Source organism: Coptis chinensis, unplaced genomic scaffold (genome assembly GCF_015680905.1).
Source record: "Coptis chinensis isolate HL-2020 unplaced genomic scaffold, ASM1568090v1 utg535_pilon_pilon, whole genome shotgun sequence".
NCBI classification, from domain to species: domain Eukaryota; kingdom Viridiplantae; phylum Streptophyta; class Magnoliopsida; order Ranunculales; family Ranunculaceae; genus Coptis; species Coptis chinensis.
This window is the reverse complement of record NW_028238165.1, coordinates 118272-136878: the sequence shown is the minus strand read 5'-3', so window position 1 is coordinate 136878 and position 18607 is coordinate 118272. Positions and strand designations below refer to the sequence as shown.

General features: G+C 36.6%; 1 protein-coding gene, 1 long non-coding RNA gene and 1 pseudogene across 2 annotated transcripts; 1 reads left to right on the top strand and 2 right to left on the bottom strand.

Annotated features, from left to right (window-relative positions):
* Window positions 1–4723: 4723 nt before the first annotated feature.
* LOC147473049 (uncharacterized) lies at window positions 4724–9569 on the bottom strand. The gene is made up of 8 exons (XR_015210601.1): window positions 8441–9569; window positions 7744–8304; window positions 7605–7649; window positions 7217–7330; window positions 6485–6641; window positions 6288–6390; window positions 5379–5541; window positions 4724–5094 (listed from the first exon to the last, which is right to left on the bottom strand). It is a non-coding gene; the product is annotated as an uncharacterized LOC147473049 (long non-coding RNA).
* Window positions 9570–10447: 878 nt separating this feature from the next.
* Window positions 10448–13591, top strand: LOC147473048 (pentatricopeptide repeat-containing protein At1g56690, mitochondrial pseudogene; annotated as a pseudogene).
* A 1332-nt stretch (window positions 13592–14923) lies between these two features.
* Window positions 14924–17458, bottom strand: LOC147473047 (tubulin-folding cofactor C-like). The gene is made up of 2 exons (XM_086587880.1): window positions 16365–17458; window positions 14924–15290 (listed from the first exon to the last, which is right to left on the bottom strand). Exon 1 carries the CDS (start codon window positions 17396–17398, stop codon window positions 16373–16375), a length of 1026 nt encoding a protein of 341 aa, XP_086444006.1. The 5' UTR covers window positions 17399–17458; the 3' UTR covers window positions 14924–15290; window positions 16365–16372.
* Between the last annotated feature and the right edge of the window lie 1149 nt (window positions 17459–18607).

The window sequence follows — 18607 nt, the reverse complement described above, 5'->3', positions numbered from 1 at the left end:
TTTTAGCTTTGTTTTCTTGGATATATAAGTTTACTTATGTCTTTTTTTAATTCGTTGTACCAGAGTTTGTTGATTGGATATTGGTAGATTTATGAAGAGAACTTGGGTTCTTTGTTCAAATCGGCGACTTTGAAGCTTTGTATATTTTGCTAAAATCAAGTTTTGAGAAATTTGTTTAAATTAACTGGATCGTTGTGAAGATTATCGAGCTGATGTATTGGAAAAGACCTTTGTGGATATGCTTGAATTACTTTTGTAATGGTTAATGGATGATTTTTAATTAATAAAATTTGTTTTGATATGATTCTTGTGAATTGTTTATATATATGACTGTTATTGTTGTCAACATAAATTGTATTTGGCGTGAGTCCAAAACTTAAAAGAATCACTACACTATTTGCTATGCAAAAGTTGTGGCGAGAAAGGGAAGACGATTTATCTACTAAAATTTCAAGAACTAGCGCACAGTAGGTAGCTACTAAAATTTTAGCTTTTGCAACAACAAAAAAAGGGCAGCTAAAGCTCAATCTTTTGCAACGCTAAAGTTGTAGCTAATAGCTCGATCTTTTGCAACACTAATCGGCATAGCTATAAGCACACCTTTTGTGATGGTCACAGTGTTGGAAAATCCAAGTTGTTGCGCCGCCATGCGTGGCAAATAGTTTGAAATAGTTTGGAGATTTATTTATTTTTGAAAATAGAAGTAGCCACGAAAAATGTAGTACCAACACTAATGGGGTGTTGCAAAAGCTTTTAAGTTTTTGCAACGCCACTTGGCGCGTCACAATTGAGCTTTTGTGATGCACTTTTTTGCAACGCTTTTTATGCCCTAGTTTGGCGTTGTAATTGATCAATTCATGATGCTTTTTCACACATTTAGTGACGGGTATGGCAATCGCAAATGAGCCTTTCTATTGTAGTGAGAATAATGAATTACATCCTAAATTCATGGCTTTGCAATATCCTTTAATGTTTCCCCGTGGTGAAGATGGCTATAGACTTGGGATTCCTTATAGAAAACTTCCTAATAGTGAGGAAAATGACAGAGTTTCTAGTATAGATGATCATAAAAGAGATACGATTACTATGAGACAATATTGGGCTTTTAGACTACAGAAAAGGACACTGGAAAGTCGATTACTCTGGATAGGTGGACGTTTACGTCAAACAGTCATTGTTGATGGTTATACATGTCTAGAAGATCAAAAAATGCGTTGGTATCGGACACACCAAGAAGAAATTAGGGTTGATATATACAACAATGTGATGGATGCAATGGTCGCAGGTATATAAGTAATATTATTTAATTTATAAATTTAATTTCCATTAGCTTATGATTTGTGTTTATCTATCAATAACCCGTTTCAAAAAACACACAGGTGATACTTTAGCAGCATCAATTGGTAAACGAAATTCCAGTTGGGGAATCAATGGTTTCCCTTACTCAAAACCCATTCTTTCTTCCATTCCCACCCCCTTCTCTCTCTAACACCACCACAACAAAAAATTCCCTCTCTCAAACCACCATCTCTCAATAGCGACTATCATGTTCAAAGGAAACAAAACGAATATCCAATCTGAAAAGACGACGACATCACGGCTCCTTACGCTTTTTAAAAACTCAAACGCCCATTGTTGAACTGAAGAAGACACGGAAATGAAAGTTTCTTTCTTTGGCATTGATTGTAGGGCTTAAAGGTATGCTTACTTTTCCTCACACTTGCACCTGCTATTTCACTTACTGAAAGTGCACTGAAGCATTTGAATAAGATGAGATCTGATAAAAATGAAGATTTATGCCCGAGAATTGGAGTTAAACAGGGGTGGATGCCCGCATGTCATAAACAATGGAGTTCGAGAATACAAGCTTATTCAAATGCTATATGTCACGTAATGTTAAGAATGACATGTCACTTACTATTTTGGTTTTTTATAACATTTGGCTTGCATAGTTTTATCTAATCAATGTTATTTAGATGGTGCATAGTTAAATGGATCCAAATAAACTACCCGCAATATAAAAAAAAAAATTGGGTTGTTCTACTTCACCTTTGTTTATGAGTGTATGGCTTTCTTTTATTAGAAAACGATACGAAAATTGATTTACTCATCCCTAAGTAAACTAGCTTATTGCAATTTTACAATTTTTAAAGGAGATTATTGAGACAGAGGCGTCTAATTAGTTCTCCAATCGGGCCTAAATGCAATTTTTACTAGAGTCCTCAATCCTATGATACAATCCCATAATCCTCATTTATTTGTTTATGGAACTATGGAATTATATACGCTTTTAGTACAAAAACTTTGCATCTCTTATCAGGAGGTAATATAGTCAATGTTGATTTCAAGTGAATACATTCATGAAGCTTTGTTCTCTCATTCATAGATTACTTCATAGTATAAACAATAATGTGCAATTGTGTTTTTTTTTCTCACATTGGTGCCTTTGTGATTCTTTGTTGGTATCATTGTTGCAAAATGCTGCTCTTCAAGACAATGAGTTGAAAAACGGATTTATAGTCATGATCTAACAAAGAGACTGAGGTTTAGTAGGAACTTTACTCTTTAATAGTCAAAAGTTGTTGATTGGAGGGACACTTTAACTTTGCTTATGTCTACTATTGATCCTCTTGGTCGTTGTTTATAGGTACCATAACATCTGTAGTACCAAAATTAAATAATATTAGTAAGTGTTAGTAGTGGCAACTATTTTAGAGTGCCAAAATATGTGTACTTGATATTGCGATCAATAATTATTGGTTGAGTTGTTGTTGCTTCAGAAAGTTTGCAAAAATTGTATCCTTAGTTTATTTATGTGAGTGAATATTTTGTTGACAGGTTGATGTTTTTAAAGCCCAATACACTTGAATAATAGGCTTGCACTTTTTCTCTTAAAACATTGAATAATTGCACAATATACACTTATAATAGTCTGGAGCAAATCAACTATTAATGTAGTAAGCCGGCCACAGGCCGGCATATTGGCTAGTGGGTTGAACATATTGAACATTTTTTGTCTTTTGGAAAAACTAACGCTCAAGATATCGCAACCTTTCATATTTCTCATTTTTAATACGTACTAGCCAATTAGTCCGCCTGCAGCCGGACCTGCTACATTGATAGTTCACCTTATCAATTGCAAAGAGAAAGTATCATAAAGCATAGAAAAAACACCGTCCAAAAGTAAATATTTTGTATTTGTGGAGTTTTATTTTGTAAAATCCAACCGCCCTAGAATGACTCTAATTCAAGTGAGTGATTATAACATACAATACTCTAGTTGAATTCTTTTTCAGTTCATCACTCGCATCTAACTCACCATATACAAACTTTCAATGTAACTCAGATGTTATTTATGCTAGGAGATACATATGGTGGTTAGCTTGTTAGGTTAAAAGGGATTGAGTGTGTAGAAGAAGAAGAAGAAGAAAAAGGATGGAGGCACAAAGAAGAAGGTAGGGTTTAGAGTATATTTACCCTAACCTACAATGCATATATTTATACTAGAGATGGAATAACCTAAATAGCAACAAGCTAAATAAAGGTGCGGTCTCACACTTATAGAATGTGTGAGACCGACACTACATACTTCAACATCAGATTTGGAGGTTTAATATAAGCTTTCATATGGCATTTGAATGTTTGTCGATCACTTAGTTCATCTAAAGCTATTCAATAATCCTACTATTATCGCTTTATCATCTATCGCCTTACAAAGAAGTCTTTACTTTTATCTGAAGCTATCTCCCAAAACACGAGATAATCCATATTGTAGCAAGCTAATTTAGACTACATATCATTTCAAAAGAATTAGCTTATTTAATTTAGAGACATAATGTCTTGATACAAAGGGTATGTAATTTAATCATACACTTCTTATGCAACTCTATAAAAAATTATATGTGTGGTTGGAAAACACACCGCCCTCTGGCTCTTCTTCATCCTCCCTCCAAAGAAAATAGTCTTCCAAGAAGTTTCCCCAATAGTGCCCAACCTGCTAGCCCTCTTGTAATAACCAAACCCTGACCGGAAGAGATGAATGCTTTAAATTTTAGTAAATGCCTAGTTCATCACTTAACTTCCTAGAGTATGGAATTTAAAGGCTAGTGAATATTTTTTGTATAATATAAGTTACAAATGTTGATTAAGGAATTGGATTTTGAGATTACATCACACATTTGATTGAAACGTTGGTTAATTCATTTGGAAAGAGTGAACATACTCCTAATTCATATAGTTGTGTAACTTTTTTTTTACTCAAATTTGATAAATATAGTTCCCAGTAGCATATCAAACACATGAACTTCGGTTTATTAGCAACTTTGAAGGCTGGCCAACACTAACCAACAGTAACTACGCTTTGACATATTTAGATATCAAATCTGGTACGCATGACAACATATGACCAATTAGCCAAAACATTCTCACATTAAAGCCGACACAAATATCAAAACATAATGAGTGGCCATTAACTAAGAAAGAAGGGGGATCGCGACCAACTAATATCCTTATTTTCACTATACTTGGTACAAAAATTCAAATCTTATGAGCATTCAAGTCATTTTTTGCACATTATACATAGAGATTTCTGATCCCCTCTTGTCAGCAAAGTCTTCATGCTCATTATCTAAATGATCATTCTGACCGTACCATAGCCACGCCACTTATTGCACCACCACTAAAAAATTATCAACGCCACCTCCAAAGATCTTCTTGAGGGCTCATTATCTAAAAGATCATTTTGACCATACCATAGCCGCTGCCACTTGCACCACCACTAAAAAAATTATCACTGCTACCTCAAGCAGCGGCACCATACTCCCCACCGCTTCCACCATAACCACCAGCAGTAGCACCTCCATCAAAATTGGTTCCACTACCATAGACACCACCTCCACCACCACCATAACCAAGCTTGGACAAATGGGTTTCATGTTAAGTCATAGAATTTACGCACTTTTAACATGTAATTAACTTTCAAATTGATCTTGAATGTCTCATGTTGACCTGAGCTCGTACTTGCACTTTTGTGGTGGTTAAGTACTCTTCAGTAGAATACGGCTTCTTCGTAAGTGATAGCATCTCAATACATTGCTAAATAAGATTTAATAGAAAATTAAAAGACACAGGTTAGAGGCAGAAAACACATTAACCACATTAGCAAAAACCTTAATAAGCACCATAATGTTCTGTTTAAATTATAAATATTCCAAAGTACATACCAAAGTCACATCTACAGAGCCAGATAGCCAATCTAGGCTTTGGCATAATAATTTAAAAAGTGTGTGCAAATGCAAATCAAATGTAGGCTTCAGTCTGCCTATTTATAAGATTAATCATGAACTGGATTGTTTATGGTATTAGCTAGAAGAACTTACAATGGTCCATTTGATCTTAGAGTTAGAAAGTGAAAGCAATCATATTGCGAAAGGAGTATGTAGACACGTATTGAGCCTTCATCTTTCTTCCAATGATCAGTGTAATGCAATTTGTATTGAGCCTTCATCTTTCTTCCAATGATCAGTGTAATGCAATTTTTTGCTGCAAAAGCAAAAAAATAAAAATGATGAGCAGCACCAAGAAAAAATATAGATGAGTTCTAGTGTTCGAAACCCTTTTATCCTTCTTTAAATTGGGGAAGAAAGCGGAAGTATTTGGCAAGAAATTGGATTTATCAAAAGCGGTGTTACTAAAAAATGAGAAAAGGACAGTAAAAAAAAATACACTACTGGAAACGGCATCCACTTCCAATCATAAAAATTTTGATATCAATTTTAGAGCACTTACTGCAATGAAAGAAATTAACATGACAAACCACAAACTCATTAACAACTACTAATGGGAAGACTTTAAAAAGAGGACAACTACTACGTACAACAACACTAAAAGGTTAGTTGCACGAAGCTTTCTGACTCGGATTCCTATATACAATGTAGCACCTGATTTTTTTACACAATTGCGTTTTGTTGCCCTTGGTATTTTTTTAAACAATAATTGTTTTTCAAAATAGATGTGTAAATAATTTGCAAGCAATGACATACTGATGTAATTTTGCTTGATTCTTCCTTATGGTCAAAAGTAAAAAAAAGTTAAGACTACATAGTACATATATAATTAATGGAGTTGATTGCAAATTAATCGCAGATTGCAAAATCATAAAAAAATAAACATTCGAAAAATCTCAGCATCACCAACACAAAGCACTCATTTATATACATATGTTAAGTCATGCATATCATATACTTAAACTGAAAAAGGTGAGCCAACACAAAGCCTATGAAGCTTACCAACTGATGGTCTTTCCTCCTGTGAAAATTTCTCCAGAGCCTCTCGATCTTTGATTGTTGCCAAAGTAGATACTTTGAGCTGGTACCATTGTTTATCGAAAACCTGCAAAGTGATTCAAGGTTTGACGATACGTTTTATAGTGCTGCAACAACAACTATTTCTACAATAATAATTTGTTAGGAAGCAATTTATCAACCTTGAATTCTTGCTTCACTTTCAATGAAACATGATGATTGCCAAGTACAATACACGTTCAGTGAGCAAGACAACTGGTTCCTCTCGCTCACTGCAAGCTTCCTCTCAAGCTTTGCATCAGACACATTTCTTCTCCATTTCTTGGAAAATGTGAGTAGCTACCATATATGAGAGAGTTTGAAACCAAAAAATCGTGAATAAATAGAGGAAAAGGATAAAAGAATAGGAAATTAATAATGATAAGCCATAAACCAAATAATCTGGGATAAATAGATAAATCAGTAAAAATATGAAGTATAGGGAAATAAGGATATTAAAACCACACAATCAAATAAATATATATAGTAGGCTCTCAAACAGGCGTACTTATATGGACCAAGAGAAAAAAAGTGGAAAGTTATCATGTAATCCAAGTCATGAGTTTGGTCAAACAGAAAAACTCTAATAAAGCCAACGAAGGAAACTCACTCTCTCTCTCTCTAAGAACCAATAGGTTTGCATCAGAATTGAGGATATATATATTCAAGTAAATAAGTTAATGAGTGTAGGGAATATAATATATATAAATCTATGTATAAATAAAGTAAGAGAAAAAAAGCATCAGAGACAAAAAAAAAACACGGAAATCAATGTAAATGTGAGAGCGTTTAGAGAAGAACAAATGGTGATGGTACCATAGTAGAGTTATCAAAAGAAATAGCACGCCTCATCTACGTGAAATCAAGGATGATACCTTAAGGCTGCTGGATTCTTTGGATGAGAAAGACTATGCGATATATGTTGTCGTGTAGATGCTATTGAGGATGATTAAAGTCGAGCCGGTGTATAACAAACTCGTAGAATTCAACTGAAACCAAAAAGGGCGTAGATTTAAAGCTAAAGATAATCACCTAAAGACAAAGATTTACATTGTGTACATATTTAAAGCTAATTATTGAGCCCGCATTAACCAAATTTTGAGAACATCGCGGAAACACCACAAACCCGTTTGTTATACTCACTGAAATAAAAATTAAGAGAACGCCTAATTAACCATAGAAGTATTACTTATATTGACGTTGAAAAAAAAAAACAAAAAACAGTTGAGCGATTGAAGAAAAACTATTGCAAGAAAAGCATACCTTGCAATAGAGCGACTGAAGAAGGAGAAAAGTGGCAATAAGTCACTGCATCCGATATTGGTGCAAGAGATTGAGCAAACGTTAGGAATTCCAGCACGTAAAAAATAGAATCTCTAACACTCAAATCAAATGTTCCTACCTTGCATCTTCTTGGAAGCAATCTCCAGTATAGTCGTCTCAGATCTTCCCTTAACGCAAGAGATATTCAAGCTGATGATTTCAGCTTGTTGGCGGAATTTGAAGCACAACAACAACAACAACATCAACATCAGCCGCTCCTCAATGAATTATCATGTTTCTCTTAACCACGGCTAATTCCTACATCTGCCAACCGCCCCATTCGTACAAAATCTCTAGCACCATCAAATTTGTAAGACCTCTTCAGTGCAGAGATGTCCTCATCTCCCCGGTATTCTAATCAGGCTATGTCATCTAGCATGTTTTCGCCATTACACAAATCAGCTGTCCTCAATCAATTCCAGCAGCAATAGAGCATGCTTTCTCCGATAAACACAAATGTATTCTCCCCCAAAAATGTTGATCACTCTCTCTTAAGGCTCCGGTCATCTTGTAATACATTCTTGCGAGCCATAAAATAATCGAACTTCAGTAGGGACTGTTGATATATCATTGTAGTATTGCAGGATGGATTCAAGTCAAGTATAATAGGAAAGCAGCCCCCACAAAAATATCCCACTTCCTTAAAAAATAAGGAAGTCAAATGAGCAAATGATACTATACTTTAATCTTTTCATGTAACAATAAGGAAGTCCTCATTTTCTTTCTCAGCCATATTTGTACTTAATATAGAATTGAGCATTTGGTGAGAACCTTACCTGGACAGTCGACACGCTGCCAAATACTATACATTCCATGCAAGGACATCTGTTGGATTTCATCTCATTTTCTGCAAAAAACTATAACAATACAGCTACATGCAAATAGAATGGATACATCAATTAATTGATTGGCTAAAAAGAACTCTAGGATTCGTACTATAGAGTAACTATGTTCTATGATCTAAAAAAAAAAAAACTATGTTCAAGCTGGAGTCGTTTTTTTCAAAAGGGATGAAAAATAAGTTCAAGCTCCGGTCGTCTTGTAATACATTCTTGCGAGCCATAAATGAATCGAGCTTCAGTAGGCAATCTTGATATATCATTGTACTATTGCAGGATGGATTCAAGTCAAGTATAATAGGAAAGCAGCCAACAAGGACGAAAGTGAACGGGAGTACGGCGCATGAGAAGTTTGTATAGTCCTTCAAGCATTCCTATTCTTGCACCCTCCCTGTTTCCTTCCTTACAAAAGCCGGAAATCAAACAATTATAAGTCGAAACATCATCACTGCAAACATCTCTTGCTAATGACATTGCACTATGCAACAGAACCGCTTCCTCCATTTTTCTATCCTTGCAGTATGCATCAATCAAGGTATTATACGTACCAATTGTTGGAGTAATACCTTGTCCTGCCATACTATGAAACAGCTCGTGAGCTTCTTTCAACATCCCCTTCTTGCAAAACCCCTCAATCAGTGCATTATATGTAACAACATTTGGCTTTACATCTGAAACTAACATATCTTTCTGCAACTCAAGTGCCTCCATTTATAATATAATTATAAGTAATCACATAAGGTCTGGAATCCTTCCGATTCTTCAACTCCTCAAACAACTTCATAGCAGCACCAACCCACATGCAGCAAAACACATTCACCAGACTTCATGCTTGCAACAGCTATTGCCAATCCTGTCATCTGATTTTTCTCTGCCACGAACAAAGAAAAACAATGAATGTACAGAACAATGTTTTAAAGGAATAGCAATAAGTTACAGCAACAGTCCATTTCCTGAAAGTTTTGTGTCTGGGCATCTTCAGAATTATGGTTTTGAAATTGTTGACTTGAGATAATTATATTTTAATGACATTTGTAGCTTATTAAATAAATATCAGATTTTATCTTAGATGCAATATAGGAGGTCGTAAATAGAAGATATCAATGAGGATAAATTAGGACAAACAAAAATCCAGAACGGTTACCTAAGGGGTTTTCTTTATAGAGGAAAGATTATATTTTCTGTACTATTCACATCCACAGGGAAGATGTACCATGCTTAGTTTTTTACCACTTAACCGCCAACTCTCCAGTCGGCATTATAGGTTCTGAAGAAGTACGTCTTGCAGGAGTAAAGGTTTTCTTAGCATCAGAGTCCGAGTCGGAATCAAATGGATTAGAATTGGACGAACCAAGAAATCCATGTACAACTGAGTTTTGTCCTCAAAAATTGCTTGAACTAATCAATAGGGAGTTGATGATAATGAAGCTGACGTTTAATTTTGACATCACTCTATCATTCTTAGTTTAATTTTGGAAGAAGAGAAAAATAAGAGAGAGGGTTTGAAGAGATGAATTTTTTTTTTGGAGAGTTGGGAGTGTTATGTAGAATTGAAAAAATAACGTGGAGAGATGTTTTTATCTATTTTGGGTTACGAACAATTGAAATCCGCAAAAAAGGGCGTAGAATTTCTTTTTTTATGAAAAATCTGATGTGTCAATCTCAGAGAGAAAAAAGGGGCTGACGTGGGTCACTGGGAGCATTTCCGAGCATTTCCCACTACTCAGTATTAATAGTCTTTGATTTATTATCTTGGTGTTGGTATAATCAAAACAAAAAAGAAGTTGAATACTAGTATGAGTATGGGCCTATGGGGTATGGGCTTAAAAACGGTTGAAAATCTATTCGGGCTCAACACAAACCCAGAGAAAATTTGTTTGGGCTCAACTAAGAATGACCCGAGCCCAAATCCAAGTCCAACTAGCTCGGCCCTTCACCAAATTATGTAATTACAGGTCCTATTTCCCGCCAAAATTAAGTCCTGGTTCTAATTTATTTATTATTAATGAACTTCCCGTCGACCCAATGTCTAAAACATTGTACAGAAGCTATCATTTCAGCAAATAATCGTATTTCTCACTATGGGCGACTTGGGAAAATTGACCGTGCACAGAAGATATTTGATGAAATGCCTGAAAGAAGCATTATATCATGGAATGCAATTATTGCTGGGTATTTCCAATGTCGTCGACATCGAGAAGCTAAGAATTTATTTGATATAATGCCTGAGAGAAACTTAGCTTCTTGGAATGGTTTGGTTTCTGGGTATGTGAAGAATAAAATGGTTAAAGAAGCGAGGAGAGTGTTTGATAGTATGCCTGAGAAGAATGTGGTTTCTTGGACTTCAATGGTTAGAGGGTATGTTCAAGAGGGTGTAATTGAAGAAGCTGAGTCACTTTTTTGGCAAATGCCCGAGAGGAATATTGTTTCGTGGACTGTTATGTTGGGTGGTCTTATTCGAGCGAGAAGGGTCGATGAGGCTAGACGACTTTTTGATAGTATGCCGGAGAAGGATGTTGTTACTTGGACTAATATGATTGCTGGGTATTGTCAAGAAGGGCGTATGAGTGAAGCGAGGGAGCTTTTGAAACCATGCGAAAAAGAAATGTGGTGTCTTGGACAACGATGATAACGGGTTATACGCAGAATTTACAAGTGGATGTTGCTAGAAAGATGTTTGAGGCGATGCCGGAGAGGAATGAAGTGTCTTGGACAGCAATGCTGACAGGTTATACACAGAGTGGAAGACTTGATGAAGCCTTTGAGCTATTCAAGAGGATGCCTGAGAGGTCGGTTGTTGCTTGTAATGCAATGATTCTTGGGTTTGGCCAGAATGGGAAGTTAGATGAAGCGATAAAACTTTTTGATCACATGAAAGAAAAGGATGATGGAACGTGGAGTGCAATGATAAAGGGGTATGAGCGAAATGGTTTTGAACTGGAAACACTCAACCTATTTACTCTAATGCAAAGAGCAGGAGTTCGACCAAATTTTCCTTCTTTCATTAGTATTCTTAATGCTTGCTCCAGCTTGGCAACTCTTGATCAAGGTAGGCAAATTCATGCAGTGGTAGCCAAATCTGAGCTTGCTTTGGAGGTGTTTATTGCCTCAGCTTTGATCACAATGTATATTAAGTGTGGTGATCTTGTTAAGGCTAAAAGATTGTTCGAAAGATTTTCTCCGAAGGATGTTGTGATGTGGAATTCAATGATCACAGGATATGCGCAACATGGTTTAGGGGATGAAGCCTTGCAAGTTTTTCAAGAAATGTGTTCTGCGGGAATGTTACCCGACGATGTTACCTTCATAGGCATTCTTTCAGCCTGTAGCTATACAGGGAGAGTTGAGGATGGAATGAAATTTTTTGAGAGTATGAGATTGAAGTATTCAGTGGAGCCAACTGCTGAACATTATGCTTGCGTGGTTGATCTGCTTGGCCGAACGGGCCTCGTCCACAAAGCGTTGAACATGATTGAGAATATGCCCATTCAAGCAGATGATGTTATCTGGGGCGCATTGTTAGGGGCATGCAGAATGCACATGAACATGGAGGTGGCTGAAGTAGCAGCTAGGAAACTTGTTCAGCTTGAGCCCCAAAATGCTGGGCATTATATCTTACTATCTAATATTTATGCTTCGAAAAAGAGATGGGAAGATGTTGAAGAGCTGAGGACATGTATGAAGATAAGGAAGGTGAGAAAGTTTCCTGGTTATAGCTGGATTGATGTTGAGAAGAAAGTCCATATGTTTACAGGAGGAGATAGTGAGAGCCACCCTGAGCAGACAATGATTATGGCAATGTTGGAAAAATTGGGTGGCATGTTAAGAGATGCTGGCTATTCCCCTGATGGTAGCTTAGGTGTTGCATGATGTCGATGAGGAGCAGAAGGTACATAACTTAGGTCACCACAGCGAGAAGTTGGCTGTAGCATTTGGGCTGTTGAAGGTTCCGAAAGGAATGCCTATTCGAGTAATGAAGAACCTCCGTGTATGTGGGGATTGTCATTCGGCAATTAAATTGATTGCAAAGATAACAGACCGAGAGATCATATTGAGGGATGCCAATAGATTCCATCATTTCAAGGATGGTTTATGCTCATGCAACGACTATTGGTGAGGGGTAACTTAGCTATGTGCTGGGTAATAGCTAAGCTATGGAAAAGCTTTCCAAAGGAGTTTAGGAGGATGAAAAAGCAAGCTTCTTTTAGATGGTGCGAGGTTCCTTTTCTTGTTAAATGTGTTAGCTAAATTGCTTGTTTACTATACGTCAATGCTACTTATTCCTGTTATCATTGCTGAGAGGCCGGATAGAACAGAAGGAGAAGAAGAAGAAGGAGACTTTGTGGGCTTCTCCAAGGAGAAGAAGATATTATCTTGTTAAGTTACTGAGGAAATGTTAAGATGAAGGTCTTCTGGCCGTTGGTGGTGAAGTTATTATATGGAGGATTAAGGATGTTTTCCCAACTAGTGAACACGCTAGTCATCCCAGAGAAAATTTGAGTGATCTACCACCAGAGGTTGGAACCTCTTCTAGAAGGAGCAGACATCGGAGTCATGGTAAAGAGAGGAATAGAAGTCCTAAGAACAATGATGAAGGCAATCAAGGCAACCCTGAGAAAGGTAAAAATAAGAGTCATCCTCACAGTAGAAACAAGACTCGACAAAGAGCCGATTTGCCATCATCAAGTTCTAGATGGCTATTCACCTTCTGTGTCGAGATGGGGGAATCAGCGTACTGAGGGTGGTTGCCATCATCAGTCAACCTATGGAATACTGCCAATTGGATCTTTGAATTGGTTGAGTCTTGACATACAGAAGCTCATGTATAGGAATACCTCAGTTCTGCCTTTGAGAAATAGTTGCCGGAAGAGAACTATACATGCAAACTTCTTTCACTTCTTTCACCTCTTTCCCTCAAGTGCCAATGTTGTACACTTCTCTCTTTCAGAGCAAGAAAGTTAATTGTGAAGTTTATCTCAGTCAGAAAACGTTGTATAGTGTCAGAATTTTACTTCATGGGGTGGTATTATGCCACAACAGTACACCAAATTACAGATTTAGTAAATAAAGCAGATTTTGTTTTCCTAATGAAGTTCATATGTACCATTCTGACGGCACTGATGCCAATAGTTGTAGTTTAATTTTTGTTGGAATGAGAAAATGTCTTCAAAATTCAAATGTTGCTTTTTATAATCCAGTGTGGGCTCATACATTGTTAAACTTTCCGTTTATTGATTTTCAGTAAAGATGATCTCTTCACTGGTAAAACTAACTTCGCCACTATGATGCAAAAAGTTGAGTTTAAAAAGCATCAGGTCTATTTTTACACCACTAAGACAAAATCTCAATTTTGCTACCACAGTTACGGTTGAGCTGTACTGCTTATGGATTCTTAGAATTTCGACCAAAACTTTGCCGAAAAAAGAAATAACGAAGCAACACAGATCGACAAAAACTCTCATTCAATAAAACATAGAGAGAGGCATTGACAGCAAACAAATGAAGTAACTTGGCTACATTAAAAGACTCTGTACAATTGCAAAAGTGCTACTATCCCACGAGCTTGAACAAGGGCTTGCCTGAGTTGAGGGTTCGAAAACTGCTGTTCTTTGAGTAGTGTTAAATGCTTTTCCAGCTGTGTGGAAGAGCTAAATTAACTAGTTAACATACGGAGCTTACGTGTGATTCTATTTAGATTGCTGCTGCTTCTAGGCATGGTTACCGAAACTGCAACAAACTTTTAGTCTAACACCTAAATGTGTAGCCATTACACTCAGAACATACACACATTCAAAAGAAAGGGGTAAGTCACGCTTTCAGGAGATAAGCTTGTAACTTGTACTACTGAACTGGAGGATAGGTCTAGTCGAAACTGGTTGGCCAGTGATGCTAGGTCTGATCCAAACTCGTCTTGTCTATGATGCCTTTGGGTGTTAGTACAGTGCTTGACTCCTCTGTGAACTCCTTGGTCCCGACCACACAAAATCCCAAGTGAGTACTGTTTCTTAAGCTGCAAGCCAAGTGACAAAAAAGAGTGTTTAGCGAAAGATAATTTAATCCATATGACTTCGGTCCAATAAGTCTGATCCTTGGACATTGGTACTTCTGCGAATTTGTTATCCCACTAAATTGATATTCCATGACTGATCCAGGTGAAGACATGTGAATGTCAGAATAAATTTGAAGACATTTATCTCACAAAAAAGCTTGAGAATGAAGGTCTCTGTGATGGATGGTAGTACTCAATGTTCAATTTTAGGTTGTGCGTAGAGGGTGAGGCGTTACAATAGTCCTAGGTCCCCCATTTGTTTTTAGAAAAAACATGTTTCTTTTTCCTTGTTGCAAAAGATACTATCATTCAAAAATGTAAAGCGAAAGGTATTTTCATTCAAAATTTATAGCAGATAAATAGATAACAGAGGAAGTACAAATTAACACACTAAGTAAGCAGCTAGCAGATTCATTAGACCAAGTTGTAGCTCACACACTTCAGTGCTAACAGGTATGCTCATGTGATACGTTCTACAGGTCTACCACATTGAATTATAATAGAGAAATAGTTGAAACTTCCTAACATAGTGTTTAAGAAAGTAGACAATCACAATTCACAGACAAAACAGAAGCTAGAGACGGACTGAGTACTAGACTGAGAAGTAGGATCCATCAACTCTTGCACTCACATCCAACCACCATGTTGTTGATTCCCAGAGTTCATGCTTTTTGAACCCCTTCCCACAAGGTAATGATATTGCTTCCTCTGGACCTCGCACACCAGATTCTGTGCTTCCTGCATAGATAAATTTATCAAAGCCATTTCCAGATTATAGTGCCTTCACAACTGGTGAATCTTCGTAAGAGAAAGAGTCATCAATGAAAAGCAAACAAATCTGATCTCCCAATTGTTAGGTAGAGGAAGAAGGGGGTGGATAATTGATTTTAAGGCTTCAGTTTGTAATGAGTGTGGATGCATATGGGCTTCCTTAGAGAGTAAATGATTGATTTCCTATTTAACCAAATAAAGTATGCCACGTTTGCAATTTGCAAACAAACATATTGCTTTTATAAATTCTGACTTAAGCTTGCATTAAGTTTAAATCGTCTGAACAATATCAAAGATACCAGCTAAGGCCCTAACTCAAAACTCTCGGGTCTCCAAGTAAAGGGGGAAGCAAACCATAACCAAACACAGGAGAACAAGGAGACCATCAATAAAACAAGACACTGGAGTTGCAGATGCTCTGGAAATCATCAGTCACTATGCGCATTATTTGCAGCAAAGCCAGAACTATATAAATCTTAATCTCTACAACTATTTTTTCATCACCAAGAATGAAATAACGATGACAGAGAATGCCCTCTCAGATAGCCTGACCGCTGACCCTCACGAAAAACAGATCCTAATGAAGTCTGTTCGTGTATGTGGCAAGCGGAGCATTATGTGTTTACAGAGACAAATCCTATAATCACTGGAAATTGGGACTACATCCATAAGTTATACAATCAGGTTTTCCAAACTCCCTATTGCATCAATCAAATCTGTAATTCCATGGATGTTCTTCCAACAGTCAATTTGTCACATTTATCTGCACTTGTCTTCACTGCGCTTGAGCTGTAGATGATGGAAATCTCAAGTTTAAGCGCAACACAGTAACAAGTTGAAAGAGATACATTCCATCATCCACAACTTTGAGCCTAACAAGTTGAAAGAGCTATAACATTCAATTATTCTTTCATTATTGACAACGACAAGAAACTACTCAACACTAAATTTCCATTAAACAAAACTACAATTACATAACATAACTAATACAATGTTAAATTCATTTATATCAATACTTCCAATACAGTGAAGAAAATTTACCTGCAATGTTAAAATTCCCCGACTCTTTTCACTGCAGGGGTCTCCAAACCCGAAATGTTAACAACCCCAACGCATTCTTCCTCCGGTATAACACACCAATTCGGAGATTGCACCGCTCTTAACCACCTAAAATCATCAACATTTTCCCAATTACCAGTATCTTCATCAAGACTACATTCTTTCAAATGCTTCTCAATCCCATCATAATCCAACAAATAAGGACCAAACCTAACACCATTACTATCCTCAATAATCGGCCTACTTCTAACACGTAAATAAAAATCACATTTCTTAGCAAAATGTATTCTAATCTGATGTGATGCCAACATAAACAAACAATCCTCCACTTCTTCAATATGTATTGAACCCATTATTGGTCCTATAAAAACTCGACAACTCTTCAACTTATGTATAAAAACCGCTCTACATTTCCCCGTTATCCGAATTTCGCACGAAATCAAATTACTTAAACTAAATTCCCCTCCTCCCTCTTCTTCCAAATCACCAAAACTCTTCACTAGTAAAGCCCCTTCTTTATCCTTAAACCCCTCCGTCTCGCGCACCCGAATCTTCTCTTCCACTACATTTTCCAGCAGCATCTTTTCTTGAACTACATTCTTAGTGGTGGACTTATTTTTGAATGAGAATTTTTTCTTGGGTAGTAATTCTGCATTGGCAATTTCTAGCTTGGCTCTCAAGTCAGAAATGGTTTTGAGTGAAGAACGGATTTCGTAATTGGGTAAATAGTAAGAATTTTCAGCTACCATTTTCTCGAGATTTGTAATCGAGAGTGAGATGTTTTCGAGATACGGTTTTGTATTGGGATCTGTGACGTGGTTGAGTTGGGATTGGATTGTGTTTTTAGATGTGGTGAAATTTTGTAAAAATGATTTAGTGGATTCTAATGATGACGTGGAGTCGGAAGAGTTGTTATTAGAACGTGAGATGGCTTGTTGTTGGAGACGTGATTGGTGGAGATTTTCGAGACGGGAAATCATTGCTGAGTGTTTTTGAGAGAGGTTTTCTTCTTCCATTTTTATTTGGAGTTTTGCTGAGTAGGCCAATGTTGAATGTGAACGCTTTGCTCAGCATACGTGACCCTCATTATATTTGTAATACACTGCCCAAGGCACTGTTTCAAATTAAGCCCAACCCCAACCAAACCAACCGAATGATAAAAGTCCACCCTACAAAACAAAACAAAAACAGTTACAATGATCCAGTACTCTTTCAAATTAACATTGTAAACTGCACATATCCTATAAAATTTTGGATATGTCATGTCACAACTTGTGAAATACAATAGTAGCCGCCGGATGGGGCTGTGCGGCCTCCACACCAAGCCTTTTTATTAGATAGATGTTCTGATGTTAAAATGCAGAGTTTTGTGGTTCCACTTGGATAATCCAATCTCTTCACCAAGGCAAAATTATCTAATCTATATTCTTAGAAAGTCTTTATGTATATATTTTTCTTAGGGAATTCATACACGTGTTTGACAAGGGAGTGCAGTTTGTTTATCTTCTGAACTACTCACCACGTGTTTTGTTTTTTTTCCTAAAGAAGAAAAAACAAATACCCTCCATTATCCTTTTCAGCTTGCCATTTAGTGTTGTTTTGGAAAATCACAATTTGATAGATTTGAATTAACGTGGATCTAAAACATTTTTTCAGTGTTCCATGAGTTCTATGAAGTGCTAAAAAGATACTTATCTCGAAAGATTTATGCTATGGCAGTAGTGGTGTAAGTCCCTCTATATAACGCTTAGTATGAAATTATGAATAGACTGATCATATGTGATCAGCTTTGGTAGATAACCATTTCTAATGTTTTTACCACAATTTGCTTTGGGTTGAATTTTATAGATTATAACAATCAGACCTACAATGATCCTTCTTTTCATCCAATTTGTCCAATCGTCATATTTTGGTTTCGTAACATGAATTTTGGTTATGTAGGCTCTTTTATAATGGAGTTTCATCCCAATTTAAGGAATATGTTAATTCCCAGTTGGAGATGAAGGTGTTGATATGCCTTTTATTACTCCGCCACCTCCCCAATTGAGAAATGTTTTTCCTGACGAGCTTGCAGATGCCACACTTCAACGCATTTATAATACTCTTATCAAAGTCTTTTCATGGTGCTATCAAAGGTGTTCAAGGAGTTGAGAATATCAAGAAGTCCATTGTGGCTTCCCCAAGGTCTGTAATACTCCGTTGTTATTTAGCAGTTGTTGCTTTGT